Here is a 17,592-nt window from a genome sequence, read left to right as displayed (position 1 = left end):
ACATCAGGAGTGGCTGCATTGTCACTGCATTGTAAGGCTGCTCCCCCCCAGGGGGAGGTAATCAAAGACCAGGCCAATCAGATTATGTCAGAGGCAGTCCCTCTTCTCATTACTATGTAACCCACTTGGGCACTGAATTGCCATGTGCTACTTCTGTGCAGGGGTTCTAGGTTATCTCCATGAATAGTCCTTGGTTGGAGTATGAGTCTCTGGGAAGTTCCCTGTGTTCAAGTTTTCTGGTTCTGTTGCTCTCCTTGTGGGGTTCCTGTCCTCTCCAGATCTTACTATTTCCCACTTCTTACATAAGATTCCATGCATTCTGCCCAACAGTTGGCCATAAGTCTCAGCGTCTGCTTTGATAGTCTGCAGGGCAGAGGCTTTCAAAGGCCCTCTGTGGCAGGTTCCTAGGTTGTTTCCTGTTTTCTTCTTCTTCTGATGTCCATCCTATTTGCCTGTTAGAATGGGGATTGAGCGTTTTAGTCAGGGTCCCTCTTTTGATTAGTGGAGAAAGGAGAACCCTCCTCCACCACTGGTGGGAATGTAAACTTGTACAACCACTCTGGAAATCAATATGGCTCTTTCTCAGACAACTAGGAATAGCCAAAATCCAGCCATACTACTCCTAGGCATGTATCCAAAAGAGGCTCAAGTACACAAGAAGGACATTTGCTCAACCATGTTTGTAGCAGCTTTATTTGTAATAGCCAGAAGCTGGAAACAACCCAGATGCCCCTCAACTGAAGAATGGATGCAGAAATTGTGGTACATCTACACAATGGAGTATTACTCAGCAATGAAAAATAAGGAAATCATGAAATTTTCAGGTAAATGGTGGGACCTGGAAAGGATCATCCTGAGTGAGCTGTCCCAGAAGCAGAAAGACACACATGGTATATACTCACTCATATAGACATATAACACAGGATAAACCTAGTAAAATCTGTACATCTAAAGAAACTGCAGCCTCTTAATGGGGCTGCTTAGCTGAGAGAGCCTCTGGCGTGGACGCCAGCACCATTGCATGGACACATTGCTGTAATGCCTCTGGATGAGGCCTTCCTTTCCAGAGTCTGAGTCCTACAGCCAGTTGCATGGATGGGCCAACACTTCTCACAAATTCTAAATTTCCAGTCATCAAGCATTTGTCAAGCCATGCCATGCATATCAAAATGCACAATACAAAGCTGCTGTTGTGGTACAAGCCTCTAATCCCAGTAGTCAGGAAGCAGAAAAAGGAAGATTAGTGGATCAAGGGTCATCTCAGGCACACAGTGAGGAAGGACTCAGCCAGTGTTGGCAACATGAGATCCTAGGTCAAAAACATCAGCAATCAGAGGCTGGAGACGAAGGTCAGAGGTTAGGAATGCCCTGCTCTTAGATGCTGAGACTTATAGCCAATCTTTGGGCAGAGTGCAGGGAATCTTATGAAAGAAGAGGGAGACAGCAAGACCTGGAGAGGACAGGAGCTCCACAAGGAGAGCAACAGAACCAAAAATCTGGGCACAGGGGTCTTTTCTGAGACTGATACTCTAACCAAGGACCATGCATGGAGATAACCTAGAACCCCTGCACAGATGTAGCCCATGGCAGTTCAGTGTCCAAGTGGGTTCCATAGTAATGGGAACAGGGACTGTCTCTGAAATGAATTGACTGGCCTGCTCTTGGATCACCTCCCCCTGAGGAAGCAGCCTACTAGGCCACAGAGGAAGACAATGCAGCCACTCCTGATGAAACCTGATAGACTAGGATAGAAAGAAGGAGAGGAAGACCTCCCTTATCAGTGGACTTGGGGAGGAACATAGGTGGAGAAGTGGGAGTGAGGGTAAGATTGGGTGGGGAGAAGGGAGGGAGCTACAGGGGGGATACAAAGTGAATATACTCTAATTCATAAAAATTTTAAAAAAATGAAAAAAAAGAATGCTCTGCTCTTAGTGTGGTTCTGTTCCCAGCACCCACAGGGACATCTATAATTTTAGCTCAGGAGTTTGATGCCCTCTTTTGGCATCCACAGTCACCCATGTGGTGCTCATACATGAATGCAAAAGCTGGGAAAACATTCACACACATAAAGTGATAACAAATAAATATTGTTTAAAGAACAATGAATAACAGATGAGGAGGAGAAAAAGAGAGATATACCCTCAATTAACTTCTGCTTCAGTTGAGCAGAAAACAAACAAACAAACCCTATGATGTCAATTGGGAACAGCGGGACAGACAGACATGCTAAGAACACAGAAGGGGGATGTTCAGTTTAGGAAGGATGTTGAGGAGGAAGACAGGAGACGGTCACCTGTGGCCTCCATGCGCTGCCCTTCGCATCAGCACAGGATCCCTCTTAAGCATGACACAAGCTACATGTGGACAACTGAGCTCCTGAACTCTGCAGAATGAATGAAGGAGATCTCTTCCACGGGAACCCCAGATTAAGAAGCACAGAGACATCAAGGACTTTAAATGGCCTAGAGTCCATACATAGAGATGTATGGACTCTACACCCTTCTGCAGGTCAACATCACTCAACCAAGTTAACACAGCTGGTTCTGAGAGTCACAGCCAACTAAAAAGACACAGAACAAATGCAGTTCACACTTTATTCCCACTCAGACAGGGCTTAGCTCTTCACCCTGAGTACCAGGGCAGCATGAGGGCAGGTCTGATCTCTCAGGCCATTCTGGGGAGTCTGGGATCTGGGACATTCCTCCAAAAGCAGTGAGGCAAGCCTGGATGCAGGGCAGGGTCAAGGAATAGGAGGAGGAAACTGAGGAAGGAATGGCGAGCTCAGTCGAGCCCAGAGGCATGATTGAGAGAAGGGCTGGGAAGAAGAAATGGAGGAATAGGGAATGGAAAGGAGAAAACTTCACGTGTTGGAGCACAGAGCCATGCCCAAAGGCCAGCACCATGCCCAAGGTGTTCAAGAATATCTCCCAGGCATGGGCTGTGAGGTCCTACTTTGGGTTCCAAAGGGCTATCTTTGCAAAGATTGGTTTGGGGAGGAAGCAGCTGCTCTTCCTGTAGTCAGCTATCTTCTTCAGGCCCTGCAGGGTGCAGGAGAAAGTAGGAACTGAGGATCTGGAGCCCAGTGGAGACACGGTTTCACTCTAAGATCCCCAACAGAGCACGAGCTGCTCAGATGCCCAGCTCTGGTAAGGGAGTGCTTTGATTGGAAGGGGAAACCCAATGCTGCTTTCATTTAAGAGTCCACCTGCAGCTGTGGGGCAGGTATAGAGGGAGCACACCACAAAACCCTCAACAGCCTTGCTGTGCTCTGCATTCATCAGCAGGGAGCCTGACACACACGCAAGCTAAGAGTTCCCTTGCTACTTGTTCAGCTTGAAAAAGGACAGTCTGTCCCCATCTGTACAGGGAGGGGCTCTGCAGCTTCCATTTTGATCCTCTTGGTTCACTCCCCAAGCAATAATGCCTGGTCACTGTCTGTTTACACAAACACTCTTGATTTTTTTTTCCCAGCAGGCTCCTTCTTGCATTTCCACATGGGAAATACATAGGAAGCAAGCAGGGCAAAGTGACCAGTAACATGCCCGTTTACTTCTTTAAGAGAGCAAAGTTCTCTCCTCAGTAAATCCTGACTGAATGGGGACAGGGAAAAGTGGGCCAGCAAGGAGATAATGGAGTGGCCTTGGTCATTCTCCTGATGCAGAAAAACATGAACCTGGAAAGCTGGTAGCTGAATGCATACTCAGTGTGTCCATCCTATTTTCCCAGCCCTGCTAGAGAGTGGCACTGTGCCGTGTGCCATCTTTCCAGGAGGATGCCCAGATAAGCTGTGAATAAATCAAAGTTCCAGGACTGCTTGTACCCAAGAGGCCTGAATGGCCTTGGAACACAGCTTCCCACACTCTCCCATTGCACTATACAGCAGTTCTCACACAATCTGCAGAGCTGAGCAGATCACAAGCTGATGAAAAAGTATCATTTGTGTGGTGAAGACAGAAAACAAGATTCCAGCGAGGTGGTGGTAGTGCATGCCTTTAATCCCAGCACTCAGGAGGCAAAGGCAGGCAGATCTCTGTAAGATTGGGGCCAGACTGGTTTACAGAGCAAATTGTAGGACAGCCAAGGCCACATAGAGAAACGCTCTGTTGAAAACTAAAAAGGAAGAAAGGAAGGAAGGAAGGAAGGAAGGAAGGAAGGAAGGAAGGAAGGAAGGAAGGAAACAAGATTCTATGGACCACAGCCTCGATTGCCAAAATCTCTAAGAAAGAAAGCAGTTTGTGGCTATTACATGTACCTGGCAGACCGGCATGTCTGCCATTCTGCATCCCTGGATGGAGAGGCATGTCTGTATGTCCTACTGAGCTCAAAACTGTGCCACATAGAGAGAACAGTAGAGAAGAGGAATGAAAATGACAGCAAACTCCCACTTTAATAATTTTACAGGAAAACGCCAAGTTGAAGAGAAGGAAATGAAAGGAAAGAAATAGCATACCTAAACATGGAACAGTTTAGGATAAAATTCTCCACAGCAGCGACCTGTCTACTCAACACTAACCATAGACTGGGTCTCAGTGCTTCCCCAGTCAGGGATCTGACTGAGCAAAGAATTGTACAGGCCACATATGAAAACTGCATATTGGTTCTGGACATCAGTACTGCCATACTGTCCCCTCAGAATGGTATTGCCTATGTGCCTCTGGCATGTCCTGAGTTTCCATAGGCTTTAGGGCTGGAAAATCCAGGCTCTTCAACAACCTATGACCTTTTTCCTTTGGCATCAGGTAGATCTACTGCCCTCTGTTGTTGGAAGCTAGATGCACTCAGGAAAAACCAACAACAACCAACCTCCTCCAATGGTACTGGTTCCCTGAGAAACTGATCTCTACAATCAGCTTCAACAGTCCAAGGGAGAGGTAGGTGAATTTCTATGAGTTCAAGGCCAGCCTAGTCTACAGAACAAGTTCCAGGACAGCTGGGGCTATACAGAGAAACCCCATCTTGAAAAACCAAAAAAGGAAAAAGAAAAAGAGGCCATGAATTTGAAAGATAGCAAGATCCATGAGAAGGAGAAATACATACTCTTAACTACTAAATGAAACAACATTTCTTTCAAACAAAACCTGTATAAGATGCATTCTTTTAGTTTAATTTTTTCCTTTCTAATTTTTAAAAATGTGAGTCTCTGTCCAGTAACCACCGACTAGTACAGTAGGCAATTTACAGCTCCTGGCACACGTGGCAATGTTCAAAACTTTCTATAGAGAAATGCTGTAGCATGTAGTAGGTGGACGGTGGGGAGGCTGATGAATGTCCCACCATGTTTTCTGTAGGTCTTTCCTTCTCCTTCTCTTCCTATAAATACAACTCCCAAACCTCATCCACCGTGCAAGAACAGAACATCTGGGGTAAACTCTCTTTTCAGCCTCTCCCCAATTCCAAAGAGACAAAATAAGCAGATCCTGGCTGAACACTCTGCTCTCCTCCCTCCTGTGAACTTTTTCAGGCCCTAAGCCCATTCCTTTTCTTCAGTGTTAACTCCCAATACCCAGGAACACATTTTACTTGGACTTCCTGGTAACAACAATTATCAGGTACAAAGAAAAATTTTTACTAAGCAACACAGTCATCATGCTCTCCAAGGCTCCAGAGAGAAAACAGAAACCAAGAAACAAAGCATGCATACAATAAAATAAAACAATACACACACACACACACACATACACACACACACACACGAAATCAGCCTAGACCTGTAACCATCCCAACCTCAGATGTCTAAATGCCAGCATAAAAACACAATTAATAACAGCCAGGGAAATAGGACTCCATACAACCCAGCTATCCTACCACAGCACACCCTAAATATCTCATCATAGCTGAAACACAAGGAGAAAAACCTTAAAACCACCTGTATAAAGATGATAGAGGTCCTTAAAGAAAAAAAAATGAATACGTTCCTTAAAGAACTCCAGGAAAACACAAACAAATAGCAAAAGGAAATGAATAAAACCATTCAAGACCTGAGAATGGAAATAGAACCAATAAAGAAAATACAAACTGAGCAAATTCTGGAAATAAAAATTTTAGGAATTTGAACAGGAACTACAGAGGCAAGCTTTGCCAACAGAATACAAGAGACTCTCAGATACTGAAGATGTGATAGAAGAAATGGGTGCATTGGTCAAAGAGAATGTTAAATCTAAAAAACCCCTGACACAAAACATCTAGAAAATCTGAGACACTATGAAAAGATCAAACCTAAAAATAATAGGAATAGAGAAAGGAGAAGGATCCTAGCTCAAAGGCCCAGAAAATATTTTCAACAAAATCATAAAAGAAAAAAAAATCCAATCTAAAGAAGAAGATGCCTATAAAGACACAAGAAGCATACAAAACACCCAAGAGATTAGACCAGAAAAGAAAGTCCCCTTGCCACATAATAATCAAAACACTAAACATACAGAACCCAATACAGTGGAAACTTTCTAAAACATAAAGGCAATCCTGAGGAGGTCTCCTAATAATGGAGATACAGTGTCCCAACTGGCCATCTTTTGTCACTAAAAGTCCTGAGACCAGATTGCATTCAATGGAGTTGGTGGCCAAGGGAGTCCCATGGAAATCCCCAAACAGAAGTTGTTGCTAAGACGATGGGTTGATTTCTGCACACCAACAATGGGAGCCCCATTGCCAACCACAATACCCACACAAATCATTGACCATGGAGAAGTGCCTACATAGAGCCTTGACCCCTACATTCTAGTGTCTTTGGTGTGAGAAGATACTCAGAGGGCTAACAAAGAAGAAACGTAAGCACCAAGCCTGCCACAAAACCTTTGACCTACAATCTGTCCTTTCTGCAAGATATGCTAGAGCAACAGTGGCACAGAACTTGTGAGAGTAGCCAACTAATGTCTGATTTGATTTAAGACCCATTCAATGAGACTGAATCCATACCATACCCGACACTGCTTGGGTGACTAAGAACCAGAGACTAGATAGCCCAGAGACCTAGGGTAAAAGCAAACATTATTTGAATGTTTGATGGTCCTATTAAGTCACCATCAAAGAAGCTTCCTCTTGCAGCAGAGGGGAACAGATGCAGAGACCTACAGCCAGACATTATGCAGAGAGAGAGTTCTTGGAACACATAGCTCTACATGAAATATCTCCATCAAATCTCTTTCATCCAGAGCTCAGGGAACCATCCAGAAGATGAGGCAGAGAGATTATAAGAGCCAGAAAAGATGGAGAATACCAAGAGAACGAGACCTTCTGAATCAATTAGGCAAGGCTCATGTGAACTCACAGAGGCTGAAGCAGCAGGCACAGGGCCTCCACAGGACCTCTGCCCGCATATTACAGCTTTCAGTTTAGGGTCTTTATGGGACTCCTGAGTATGTGAATGAGTGGGTCTCTGACTCTTGTGCTTGCTCTTTCCCTCCTGTTGGGTTGCCTTGTCCAGCCTTGATGCAATTTTTGTTTGTTTGTTTGTTTGTTTGTTTGATCTCATTAAATTTTATTTTGTCATGTTTGGTTGTTATCTTTTAGAAGCCTGTTCTTTTCTAATGATAGACAGAAAAGAAGTAGATCCGAAGGGGATCTTTTCTCTAGGTGGAAAAGAACTGGGGGGGGGGGGGCAGAGGGAGAGGGAACTGTAATCAGGATATATTTTATGAGAAAAGAATCTGTTTTCAATAAAAGGGAAAAAAAAGACCAAAAAATTACAAACTGGGTTCTCTTGCCCAAGATTAAACCCTGTTTTCCACATAGCACCCAAAGGAAAAGCAAGAGAGCCCTCTTGAAACAGGAACCAATTGAGGACTTACACTTGCTCTTCCAAAGGGACCCCAAAGGTCAACTACAGTTAAGTAAACCTTTTTGACCATGATCCATAGCGCTTATGTTACCAACAGCATTCTCATGAGAGGTGTTCATGCTAATCTGTGCCTGTCTGGTAAAGCCTTCCTTGACCGCTGCCTGGCTCCTGAATGACTAACCAGATGTGTCTCTTCCAAAACTCAATGAATCGTTCCTGAGACGTCATTCTCCACACAGTCAATAAGTATGTGAGACTTTCTAGTCACCAAAATTAACTGCTAACCATATCCGGAGGCTCTGAAGCCCCTTTCTTACTGTTTTAATTTTGTCCGTTTACAACTGATATCTTCCGGATTCCAGGCCCTAAAAGTACAAATAATGCTTGACCGCCCTCACCACATCCTCCCACCAAGGGCCACTGGATCAGCAGAAGTAAGGCCACACAGCACCTTTCCTTAGTAAGAAATCCAGAAGGAATCAGGCCAAACCCTTTACCAATGTCCCCATCTGGATTCAACTGAGCCATTACCCTATACTGCCCCGAACTGAGTCCCAAAGTCTTAATGAAAAAAAAAAAATTATGATTAAAAGAGATATGTAAATTAAATATGCTAAAATGTTAACATTAAAGGGAAAGAAATCATCTTACAGCTGGGTCTAAGATAGCCAAAATTATCCAGATTAAAAAAAAAAAAAAAACCATTCTAAACATACATACACACACACACACACACACACACACCAAAATCTTTACACTTAATCTTTTGTTTTATTACATTTGGCCCAAACCGTAATAATTTAATACATAAAAATATCCAGTAACACATGACCAATTTTACAAGCTGAATTTTGTGCACATTGTGCTGAGCGTCTGGATCTAGATGAGGGCTGCATACCGCCCCCCCACACCCATTTCAAACCCAAGCATGTTTGTCTCAATGTTTCCTCCAAAGCCCTTTGTCCGGGGAGGAATGGTCCTCCCGCTCCAACTCTGTGACAGAGAGGAAAGAGAACAACAAAACATCCTGAGGGTGAAAGTCGTCAGCCTTGAGAACAATTAAAAAGTAAAGTGTTTCCAACAGATGTTACTGTTGTCAAACCCATAGTATAAAAAGTGCCTACAGTGAGGAGAAACCAGAAAATCATTTGTGGGGAGCTAAGCCATGGAGTAAAAACTCAATACAACCTTACTCCCCCCATCAGTTTCTCCTGGATATATTGAGCACCTAATTGGATGATTCTTTGCTGTCTATTTGTCTGCCTGCCCGCCTATCTATCTATCTATCTATCTATCTATCTATCTATCTATCTATCTATCTCATACTATTAACCTATTCATTCTTTTACTTTACCTGGCTATGTACTTAAGAAAACTTTCTCATTCGGAACCTAGAGTATGGCTTCGTTGATCATTCTCTGGGTGACGCAGAATTCCGGAACAGATAGCTAGACCCACTCACGCACGATGGTTCTCCAGAAGCAGTGTAGGGCCGTGCAGGGTCCGTTGAGCTTTCTAAAGAAAGCACCATGATGAGGAGAATGTGCAGTCATGTTCTACAAGCCACTGCCATTTACTTCACTAGGACCCTGCTAGGCCGAAGGTGACTAAATAAGTGCCTGATGATTTTCAAGGGGCCAACACAGCAGTGACAGAGGTAACCATAGCAGCAGGTTTTTGGTTTTTTGTTTTGTTTTGTTTGCAACAGCTCATACACTCTTTCAAACCTCTTCACAACCATAAACTGGACTAAGTGTGTGAGCAGACAGGTCATTTTCTTCTTTGAGACCCACAACACAGAGAAATTTTTAGGACAAAGAAAGCTATCTTACCTATAAAAGATTTATTTCCTGAACATCTCCTTGGAGCTATATTTTAACGCAATTCTTCCACCTAATCCAAATAGAAAAGGCCCTAGATTAGGGACACACTCTAGAATTATGTGTTGTATGTCTGAACAAACTTATCCATTGATGGACATGATTACTATGTGTAGTGGTTAGGGTTCTCCAAGAGACAGAATCAATAGAATACAGACTTTCTTGAAGGGACTCTGGCCAGATCGAGTGTGGAAAACGTGACTCTGGCAGGCTTTGCCCTTCTCCCCCATTCCCTCTGCCTTGCTAAAAAATCCTTTTCATTACATTCCCAAAGCTAGCCACCAGGGTCTATTTCCTTATTGGCCACTTCCTCTTTCTAAAGCTGAATACAAAGGTCCAGCTATCAAAGTATTGAAGTCCAGCTATCAAAAGCCCCCTTTGGCTTATCTAATTAACATACTCAGTTAAAATTAAACGCCTTATCCTAATATGGGCTTTCCTCTTGCACCTTTATAAACTGCCATTTGCCTAAGGGTCTGTCTCCTTTTTACCCAGAGGCAGTCCTTTGTCCCTCCTAGAAATATACCCCTCCTCCCTTGACCTCTGTCTCCTGTCTTTGTCTCTTACTCCCTACCCTATGTCCCTCTGAGAAAAATAAATCTCCTTTGTGCTGAGAACTTGGTCTTAAGGGCCCTGAGCCAATATTTTTCCTTTTATCTATATTCTAGAAAGACAAATTACTTAGGGACTATGTGGCTATGCAAGTGCTGTTTGTTATGGGAAGAGGTTTCTGTGATTTATCACCCCACGACCTGCCCACTGCAAGAGGAAAAGCCAGAAAGCCATTGATGTATTCAGTCCAGTCATGACTGAACAGGAGGCGCTGGGAAAGCCCCAGATCATGACAGAGAAAAAGGAAAACAAACGAGCAGGCCAGGAGATGATACATATCTGGGCATGACACAGAGAATTCACTTACCATCTGGCTTATTTTTTATTTTATTTTATGTGAATGAGTTACTTTTATTTTTATTTTGCACGCACACGTATTTTGCTTGCATGTATACCTGTGCACCACCTGCAGAGTGCACACAGAGGCCAGAGGAGAGTGGAAGGTCCCCTAACTTGAGACGGAGGCCACTGTTAACTACCACAGGGGTACTAGGAAACAAACCCCAGTCCTCTGGAAGAGCAGCCAGTGCTCCAAACCTCTGACTCATCCCTCTAGCACCCAAGCAGACTCATCTATCATCAGTTCTCCAAGAACTGAATGAGTTACATACACAATAGCAAAGTTTCGCTGATAGGGGAGATTCACCGACATTAGAGGAGGCATAAATAGTTATGATTAACTGAGCGTAATAGGATATTCAATTCAGCTGCCCCGGAAGAAAAGAATTAACCGAGAATGAAGGTCTCCGTGCCAGGAGAGCTTCAAGCCAGAAGAGGACTTCAGAGACCCAGTAAAGACAATATCCTGGAGACCTAATACTGACACAGCCATGGCATATGTGAGGTAAAAGCAACCATCCAGGGCCTTTCCTGGGCCCTCCCACCAGCCTCATCCCTCACTGAGACCCACAGCCATTCACAGTCCAAAGTCCCACCATGCTGCGGCGAATGAGATTCCAGGCAAACACGCTTCATACTCTCCAGCACTGGTTCCTAACCTTCCTAATGTCGTGACCCTTTAATACAGTTCCTCATGTTGCCATGACCCCCAACCATAAAATTACTTTGTTACTACTACAGAGATTGTAATTTTGCTCCTGTTATAAATGGCAATACGCAGGATAGCTGATGTGTGATCCCCCCTCCCAAAGGGAGAATGATCCACAGGTTGAGAACCACTGCTCTAGGGAGTTTTGTCCTTGCTGTGAGGGTCTCAGGTTAGAACCAAGACTCTTCAGAGCCTGGCACGACAGGCTCAGAGCTCACAGCAGCTGTGACACCTGGAGGGTCCAAAAAGAAAAAAAGAAAAAAGGCACAAAACACAGCAAGCAGATTTCAGGCTTTATTGGAGATGAGACAGGCGGGGGCAGCTCCTCCACCAGGAATGAGCTCGCACTGAGACACTATTGACCTTTAGGGTGATTCTAGGGAGCATGAGTTCAGGGCAGACCTCAAACCAGAGAAAAGGACTGTGATGTTGGGTTAGGGCACAAGTGGAGAGGGGGAAAGTGGAGAGAATGAAGAGTGCACGGGCTTGACTAGGTCAGGGCTGAGGAGATGGGGCTGACTGACGACGGTGGAAAAGGGAGTGGGAAGGAGAGAGAAGTGAGAACAGGAAGGTAGCAGAGCAGAAGGCCAGGCCCCGAGGAATCCCTAGGGTAGACAGGTGGGTTCTCCTTGTGAGTGCCAGCGTGGTAGGAGCCTACTTGTTAGACCAGTGGGCCATCTTTGAAAACACAGGTGTTGGCAGGAAGCGGCTACTCTTCATGTAGGCAGAGATCTTCTTCAGGCCCTGCAAAATGGGAAGGACACAGGAGGAGCTCAGGTCTGCAGGTGACTGAGAGGAGCAGCCTCATGCCAGGAACAGCCTTCATCCCGGGCTCTTGCTGGACAAGGTGCAGCCAGCTTAGCTCCCGGCCCAGGCAAAATAACTAAGTCTTCCATTTCTCATCTCAAACTGGACATTAGATCCTGTGGACGTTGTTTCATACTCACTGAAAATTACAATATAGGTTCAGAAAACCTACCCATCAATCTTGCAAAGTAAGTTACCAAGGAGGAACCTCAAATTCAGAGAGGCTGAGCAACTGCCTCTGACAAACACAGCTGTTAAGATGGGTCTGGATTCACCCTGCTCAGGAGCAGCCACCTGTGTGCTCTTGTCCCCTTGTCCTGTCCCGCCCGTCTCATCCTAGCTCTTTCTAGCCTGTATTTACCCACAGAAGACAGATCTAACAGGATAAAAGAGCCAAAAACTTGACTGTGTGTGTTTAGGAAGAAAGCCAAGCACCCAGTGACTCAGCAAATCGTGCAAGAAAGGGAACAAAGAGAGCACAACCCACAAAGAAAAGCTGAACACGATTCAAATCCGTTTCAAAATCAACAATTCTCTACCTGGTGCTCAGCACAATCTCACCACCCCCAGCTGTCCTCATCTCCACCCCGACACAGAGATCACTCCATGTGACCACATATTGTTCTGTGAGCCATACGCCAAGTTAGAGAATACACAGACAATTCCAGAGGGTGCAGCGTGACCCACCACAGACAGTACACACAAGCTAGGCAAAGGCTAGGCTGCTCCATTGACGCGCCCCAGAGGATTAGAATACCTAACCTGTTGCAAGCACAGGCTGTCCTCACCTTTGGGAGAGAGAGACAGAGAGAGAGAATTAGCTGAGAAAGTGCATCCCTTGATGGAGAATGAGGCAACAGATCTCAGGTTGAATCAATGCTTCTAACTCCCAGATGTCTGAATGACCCAAGTTTGATGTTGGTGAGGTCTAGGCTAGGTTCAGCAACCCTGAGGAATATCACAGTCTGGCTTTCTACAGCTCTCTGCTGACTCAATTCCAAGATGGCAGCATTTTGCATGACCCCTAGAGTCCAACATGAACCTCATATAGAAGAGAATGCCTCTAGTGAAGGGAATTTGACTCCCTTTCACAGACAGAAACTGTGACGTGAAAAAGGAGAATGCAAGGGAGGAAACAAGAATTCAACAGCACACACTCACAATCAACGTCCCTAACAGTGAGGGTACTCCCGTGTCTACCCAGTGAGACGACAACCCCATGCTGGGCTCTCAGTGCTCTCTGCAGATCAGGTCTGCACTTCCTTACATCTGGGTATATCACACCAGCCTGTCTCACTCTCCTAAAGCCAGGACCCACATACTACTAACATGCTCTGCTTGCCGAGGACTCTAAACAGGAAAATGAGGCTGTGCAAGGATCTGGAACATTTCCATTTGATGCAAAGCAAGGAATGCTGCTCCAGAGACAGAGACAAAGCCCAAGGCAGGCGCTTCTGATACACAGACCTTGAACAAGTGGTTACCATCCACAGTATCAGATTTCTTATCCGTCTAATGGGACTCAGAATCACATCAGCCTTTTGGGATTTTGAAGTGATAAATATTGCCCAATATGTGTCTTTATAGGAAGCTCAGAAAATCCTAGTTATTTTCCTTTAGTCTCAAGAGTAGAAAAGCCTCGTGGATATGAGGAAAAAGACAACCCAAAAGGAAGCAGGATCAGGGCATCACCTCAAAGCGGGCCAGGAAGTCCTTCAGGTTTGGGAAGGCGTCCAGGCACTTGGGCTCAAATATACGGTGCTGGTCAAGGATGTCATAAGCGAGGAAATCCACATAGGTGACCTGCAGGAAGGCAAGGGTGAGTGCATTGGAATTTGACCCCTGGGAAAGTACAGCAACTCCTTCTCCCCACCCTCTCCCCTTTACCTTGTCCCCTGCAAACCATGGCCGCTTGCCCAGGAACTCAGAGTAGAGCTTCATCTTCTCAGGGATGGACTTCAAGAACTCTGGCTTCTGCTTCTCCTGAGGCAGAAAACAGCTGTCACCACCCTTATACTCAGGCTCCCCAGCAGAGGGCTTTGCCGGGGAACAGTCACCTTCCCAAGAACGGGCAGGGCCTGTGTCTAGGAGTCCATTAACACATCACTATTCTGCTGGTGGCAGAATTCATGTCAGAGGCGGTGGAGAGCCTGACTGAGATTCCACACTGCCCCTGGAATCTGTCTCCACTCAAGTTGAAAACAGGTGTGGTGAGTCACACCCACGGCCTTCGGGGTATCTTGCACATTCTGGCCTCAGAGATCCCACGGAACCACAGAAACAAAGGGCATAAAGACCCCAAGAGAAGGCAAAGTTATACTGGTGTTGGGGCGGGGAGGTGTGATAATAGCTCAGATATTTGAAGAAAGTGCATCAGTTTTGATCAGTGACTAACACTGAAAGGAAGAAGGGTCAAAGCTCCTGGGGCTGATCCTGAGCTTGCTACTCGGAAGATGTTCTGGTCTCCAAATTGACACCTAAGGCAGAACTATGGGCAAAGAGCTGGAAAGATGTGTGCGACCAGTGTGTCTACAGAACCTATTTTCATCGTTTGGGGAGTATACTGGTGCCTATTGGTGCAGGAAGTGGGGGTCCGGTGTTGATGTCTTTCTCAATCACTGACCACCTTATTTTTGAGACAGGGTCTCTCACCAAATCTAGAGCTCAAAGATTGGCTGGGCTCATTGGCCAGCAAACTCCTAGAAACCCTCCTTTTTCTTCCCCAGGAGCACTGCGATTATAAGAGCGGGCAGCCACACTCGGTTATTTTATGGGGTGCTAAGGATCCATACTTAAGCCTTCATGCTACACAGCAAGCACTAGGACATCCCTTGATCCTGGAGGCTTTTGGTATAAACACTGGGTAAGATGGCACATTGGAAGAAGTCAAAGGTCAGATACAGCAGAGATTTACAACTATATGAAACAACTGAGATCAATTGCACAACAGCAGAATCTCAATCACATCCTGAGACTAGCAGGGACAGTTTCACAGTGTTGATGTGAGAGGCCGCTGGGGTAATGGGGGCCGTTCTGCTGGTAAGACAGAAAAGCCTGGAGATCAGTAAGTAACTCAGTTCATTCACCGAAGGAGGATGCTACAGATCAGAGTGCAAGGCTGACTCCTGCTGCAAACCTGTCTGCTCCGCCCACTGGCAACTCACAAAGTCTGGGCTGTAACACAGGATGATGAGCTGCATGCGGTTGTCCATGACCTGGTTCTCCACAACATCTGCACGAATCCTCTCCTCCTCTGTCTCCCCACCTGCAGCACACACAGCACAGACTCACCCTCAGCCTCCCGCCCCAGCCAAGCCAAGAAGGTTATCACCCATCCCCCGCCCCTGTAACCAGCCCCACTCACACAGGTTGTGCTTGCGGGCAAGGTAGCGCAGGATGGCGTTGCTCTGGGTGATCTTGTGTGACCCGTCAATTAAGTAGGGCAGCTGGGAGGACAAGCAGGAAAGGTCAGATGGGATATGGGGGTCTCTACATCCCATGGGGCCTGGCACTCAGTGTGCCTCCCATGGGAAGCCCTCTGTGGACATGCTGCCCACTGAATGGGAGAGCTGGGACACAGCCCATCACAAAACCACTGTGGAACCCATCAGGAACAGGAGCAGGAGAGCAGAACCATTGATCCCAAACCCCTCATGCGGGTGAGGACACCAGGCATTCCCCAAACCTCCTCTTCCCTGCACCTACATTGGGAAAGTCCAGGCCCAGCTTGAACTTCTCATTCAGCCACTGGCTTCTGTCAAAGTCGGGGGCTGTGATGGACAAGAAGATATGAAAAGAAATCACCCCAGGGTTCCACCTTACTCCAGATATTTGACCAGGAGCAAAAACCCCCCTGAGGCAGGGGATCGGCAGCCACTTTCCAAGGTGAGTCAGTATGAGAGCGGTATAAAGACAAACTGTTAATTAAATGGGTCTGGACCCAATCAGACCCCAATAGTAAACCCCACCTGATTATAAATACAGATGGACCCAGAACTCCGTTCTCAGTGTTTTATACTGAAAAACCAAACTAAACCCTCAAAGAGGTTTCCGGAAGCAGCAGCCTCTCACTTCAGCTCCGGGAGACCAGCAGGGCTAATTAACTGGGAGGCTAGGCATAGCTTGATAAACAAGAGGGGAGCAGGTGTCTGACCAGGAAGGTGTCGTTACCATCTCCCATGGTGTATCTCTTCTCCTCATAGCTTGAGTCCGTGTATTCCAGGAGCAGGCGGACCGGGTGTGTTAGCTGGGAAGGAAGAGCAGAGACAAGAGGTCAGAAATTGTGGAGACCTTAATGTACGGCTTCCTCTTCTCCAATTGGGACCTCCCGTACTCCACAAACAGAGCCAATCTGCCCGTGCATGTGTAACACACACACACACACACACACACACACACAGCCTCCCAAGTGTGAAAGCTCCAGAGCGCTGAGAGCTACAGGCAGAAGACTCTAGCGAGGCCTGAGGAGTACCCCTCTGCTAGAAAGGCCTCAGCTGTTCCGAAACTTTCTGCTTCACATCCCGGTCCCACACTCCACGCGGACCCCTTTCTCACACCGCGGACGTTCCAGTATCCCAGTAGCATAGGCATGGTGCTGGTGCTGGTGCTGGCGCTGGCGCTGGGTAGGGTGAGCTTCTCAGACTGGCTTCAGCAGCGTTGTCGTGCGTGCTTGCACAAGCTGTGACTTTATACAGACTCCAAGGAACCATGGGCCAGACCAAGCAACGGGTCCCTCCCATCCCTGCACCAATCCCAGTGAGGCACGCCCCCTCCCCCCTCGTGTAACTGGAACTACAGACCCTGAAGAGGAAGGCGGAAGGCCACACCCTCTCCGGGAGAGGCGGGATTAACAGCCTCTGCCCCAGAAATGCTATTCTGCACACCTTGAAGGCAAAAACCTGCTTGCCCACTCCCTCAAAACCTCTTAGGCCTGCTGAATGCTCGCACGTTCCCTGGACACTGGCCAGACAGCAAAAGAGCAAGGGTGTTCTCCCTTCTTCCTTTCCTTTGCAGAGCTCGGCTTTCACACCTAGACCGTGGGAATCTGTCACTGGGGAGGCTCAGCTCTCAGTTTAAGGACAAAAAGGCGAGCCCCCAACCTGAGAGTTTAACTTGGTACCTCTCCTCCGAGAAAGGACTCTGCCACAGTCACAGCTGCCAGACTGTTGTGCTCACAGCCTCCAGTTACAAGATCAGTGCTGACATGGAAACAAGCCCAGGGCAGGGATAAACAGGTCTGCGCACTTTCCTTTAGGAGATGTGGGAACCCAGTCCTTCTGTCACCGGTTATTAAAAACTAATCGGTACTGTGGCCGTGTTTATAAATCTAAATTCAAGAACCAAACACAGGGAGACAGGAAATCTGAGGGAAGCCAGGGCCGCGGAGGGCAGTCAGCTGACAGAACCACCAGCACAGTGCAAGGGAGCAAAGAGCCCTCAGCTGGGGTGTGCCATAGAGTGGGACAGCA

At 46.6% G+C, this 17,592-nt stretch overlaps 1 protein-coding gene across 1 annotated transcript; it reads right to left on the bottom strand.

Moving 5' to 3' along the window:
• Positions 1-11,598: 11,598 nt before the first annotated feature.
• LOC110545508 (glutathione S-transferase Mu 1) lies at positions 11,599-16,836 on the bottom strand. The gene is made up of 8 exons (XM_021631669.2): positions 16,679-16,836; positions 16,295-16,370; positions 15,830-15,894; positions 15,489-15,570; positions 15,289-15,389; positions 14,012-14,107; positions 13,817-13,927; positions 11,599-12,061 (listed from the first exon to the last, which is right to left on the bottom strand). The coding sequence occupies exons 1-8, from the start codon at positions 16,712-16,714 to the stop codon at positions 11,972-11,974; spliced, it is 657 nt and encodes a 218-aa protein (XP_021487344.1). The 5' UTR covers positions 16,715-16,836; the 3' UTR covers positions 11,599-11,971.
• Positions 16,837-17,592: the final 756 nt, after the last annotated feature.

This window comes from Meriones unguiculatus, chromosome 10, assembly GCF_030254825.1.
Source record: "Meriones unguiculatus strain TT.TT164.6M chromosome 10, Bangor_MerUng_6.1, whole genome shotgun sequence".
In the NCBI taxonomy this organism is placed as follows: domain Eukaryota; kingdom Metazoa; phylum Chordata; class Mammalia; order Rodentia; family Muridae; genus Meriones; species Meriones unguiculatus.
Note: the sequence above shows the minus strand (reverse complement) of the source record. Positions and strands in the feature narration are given on the sequence as shown.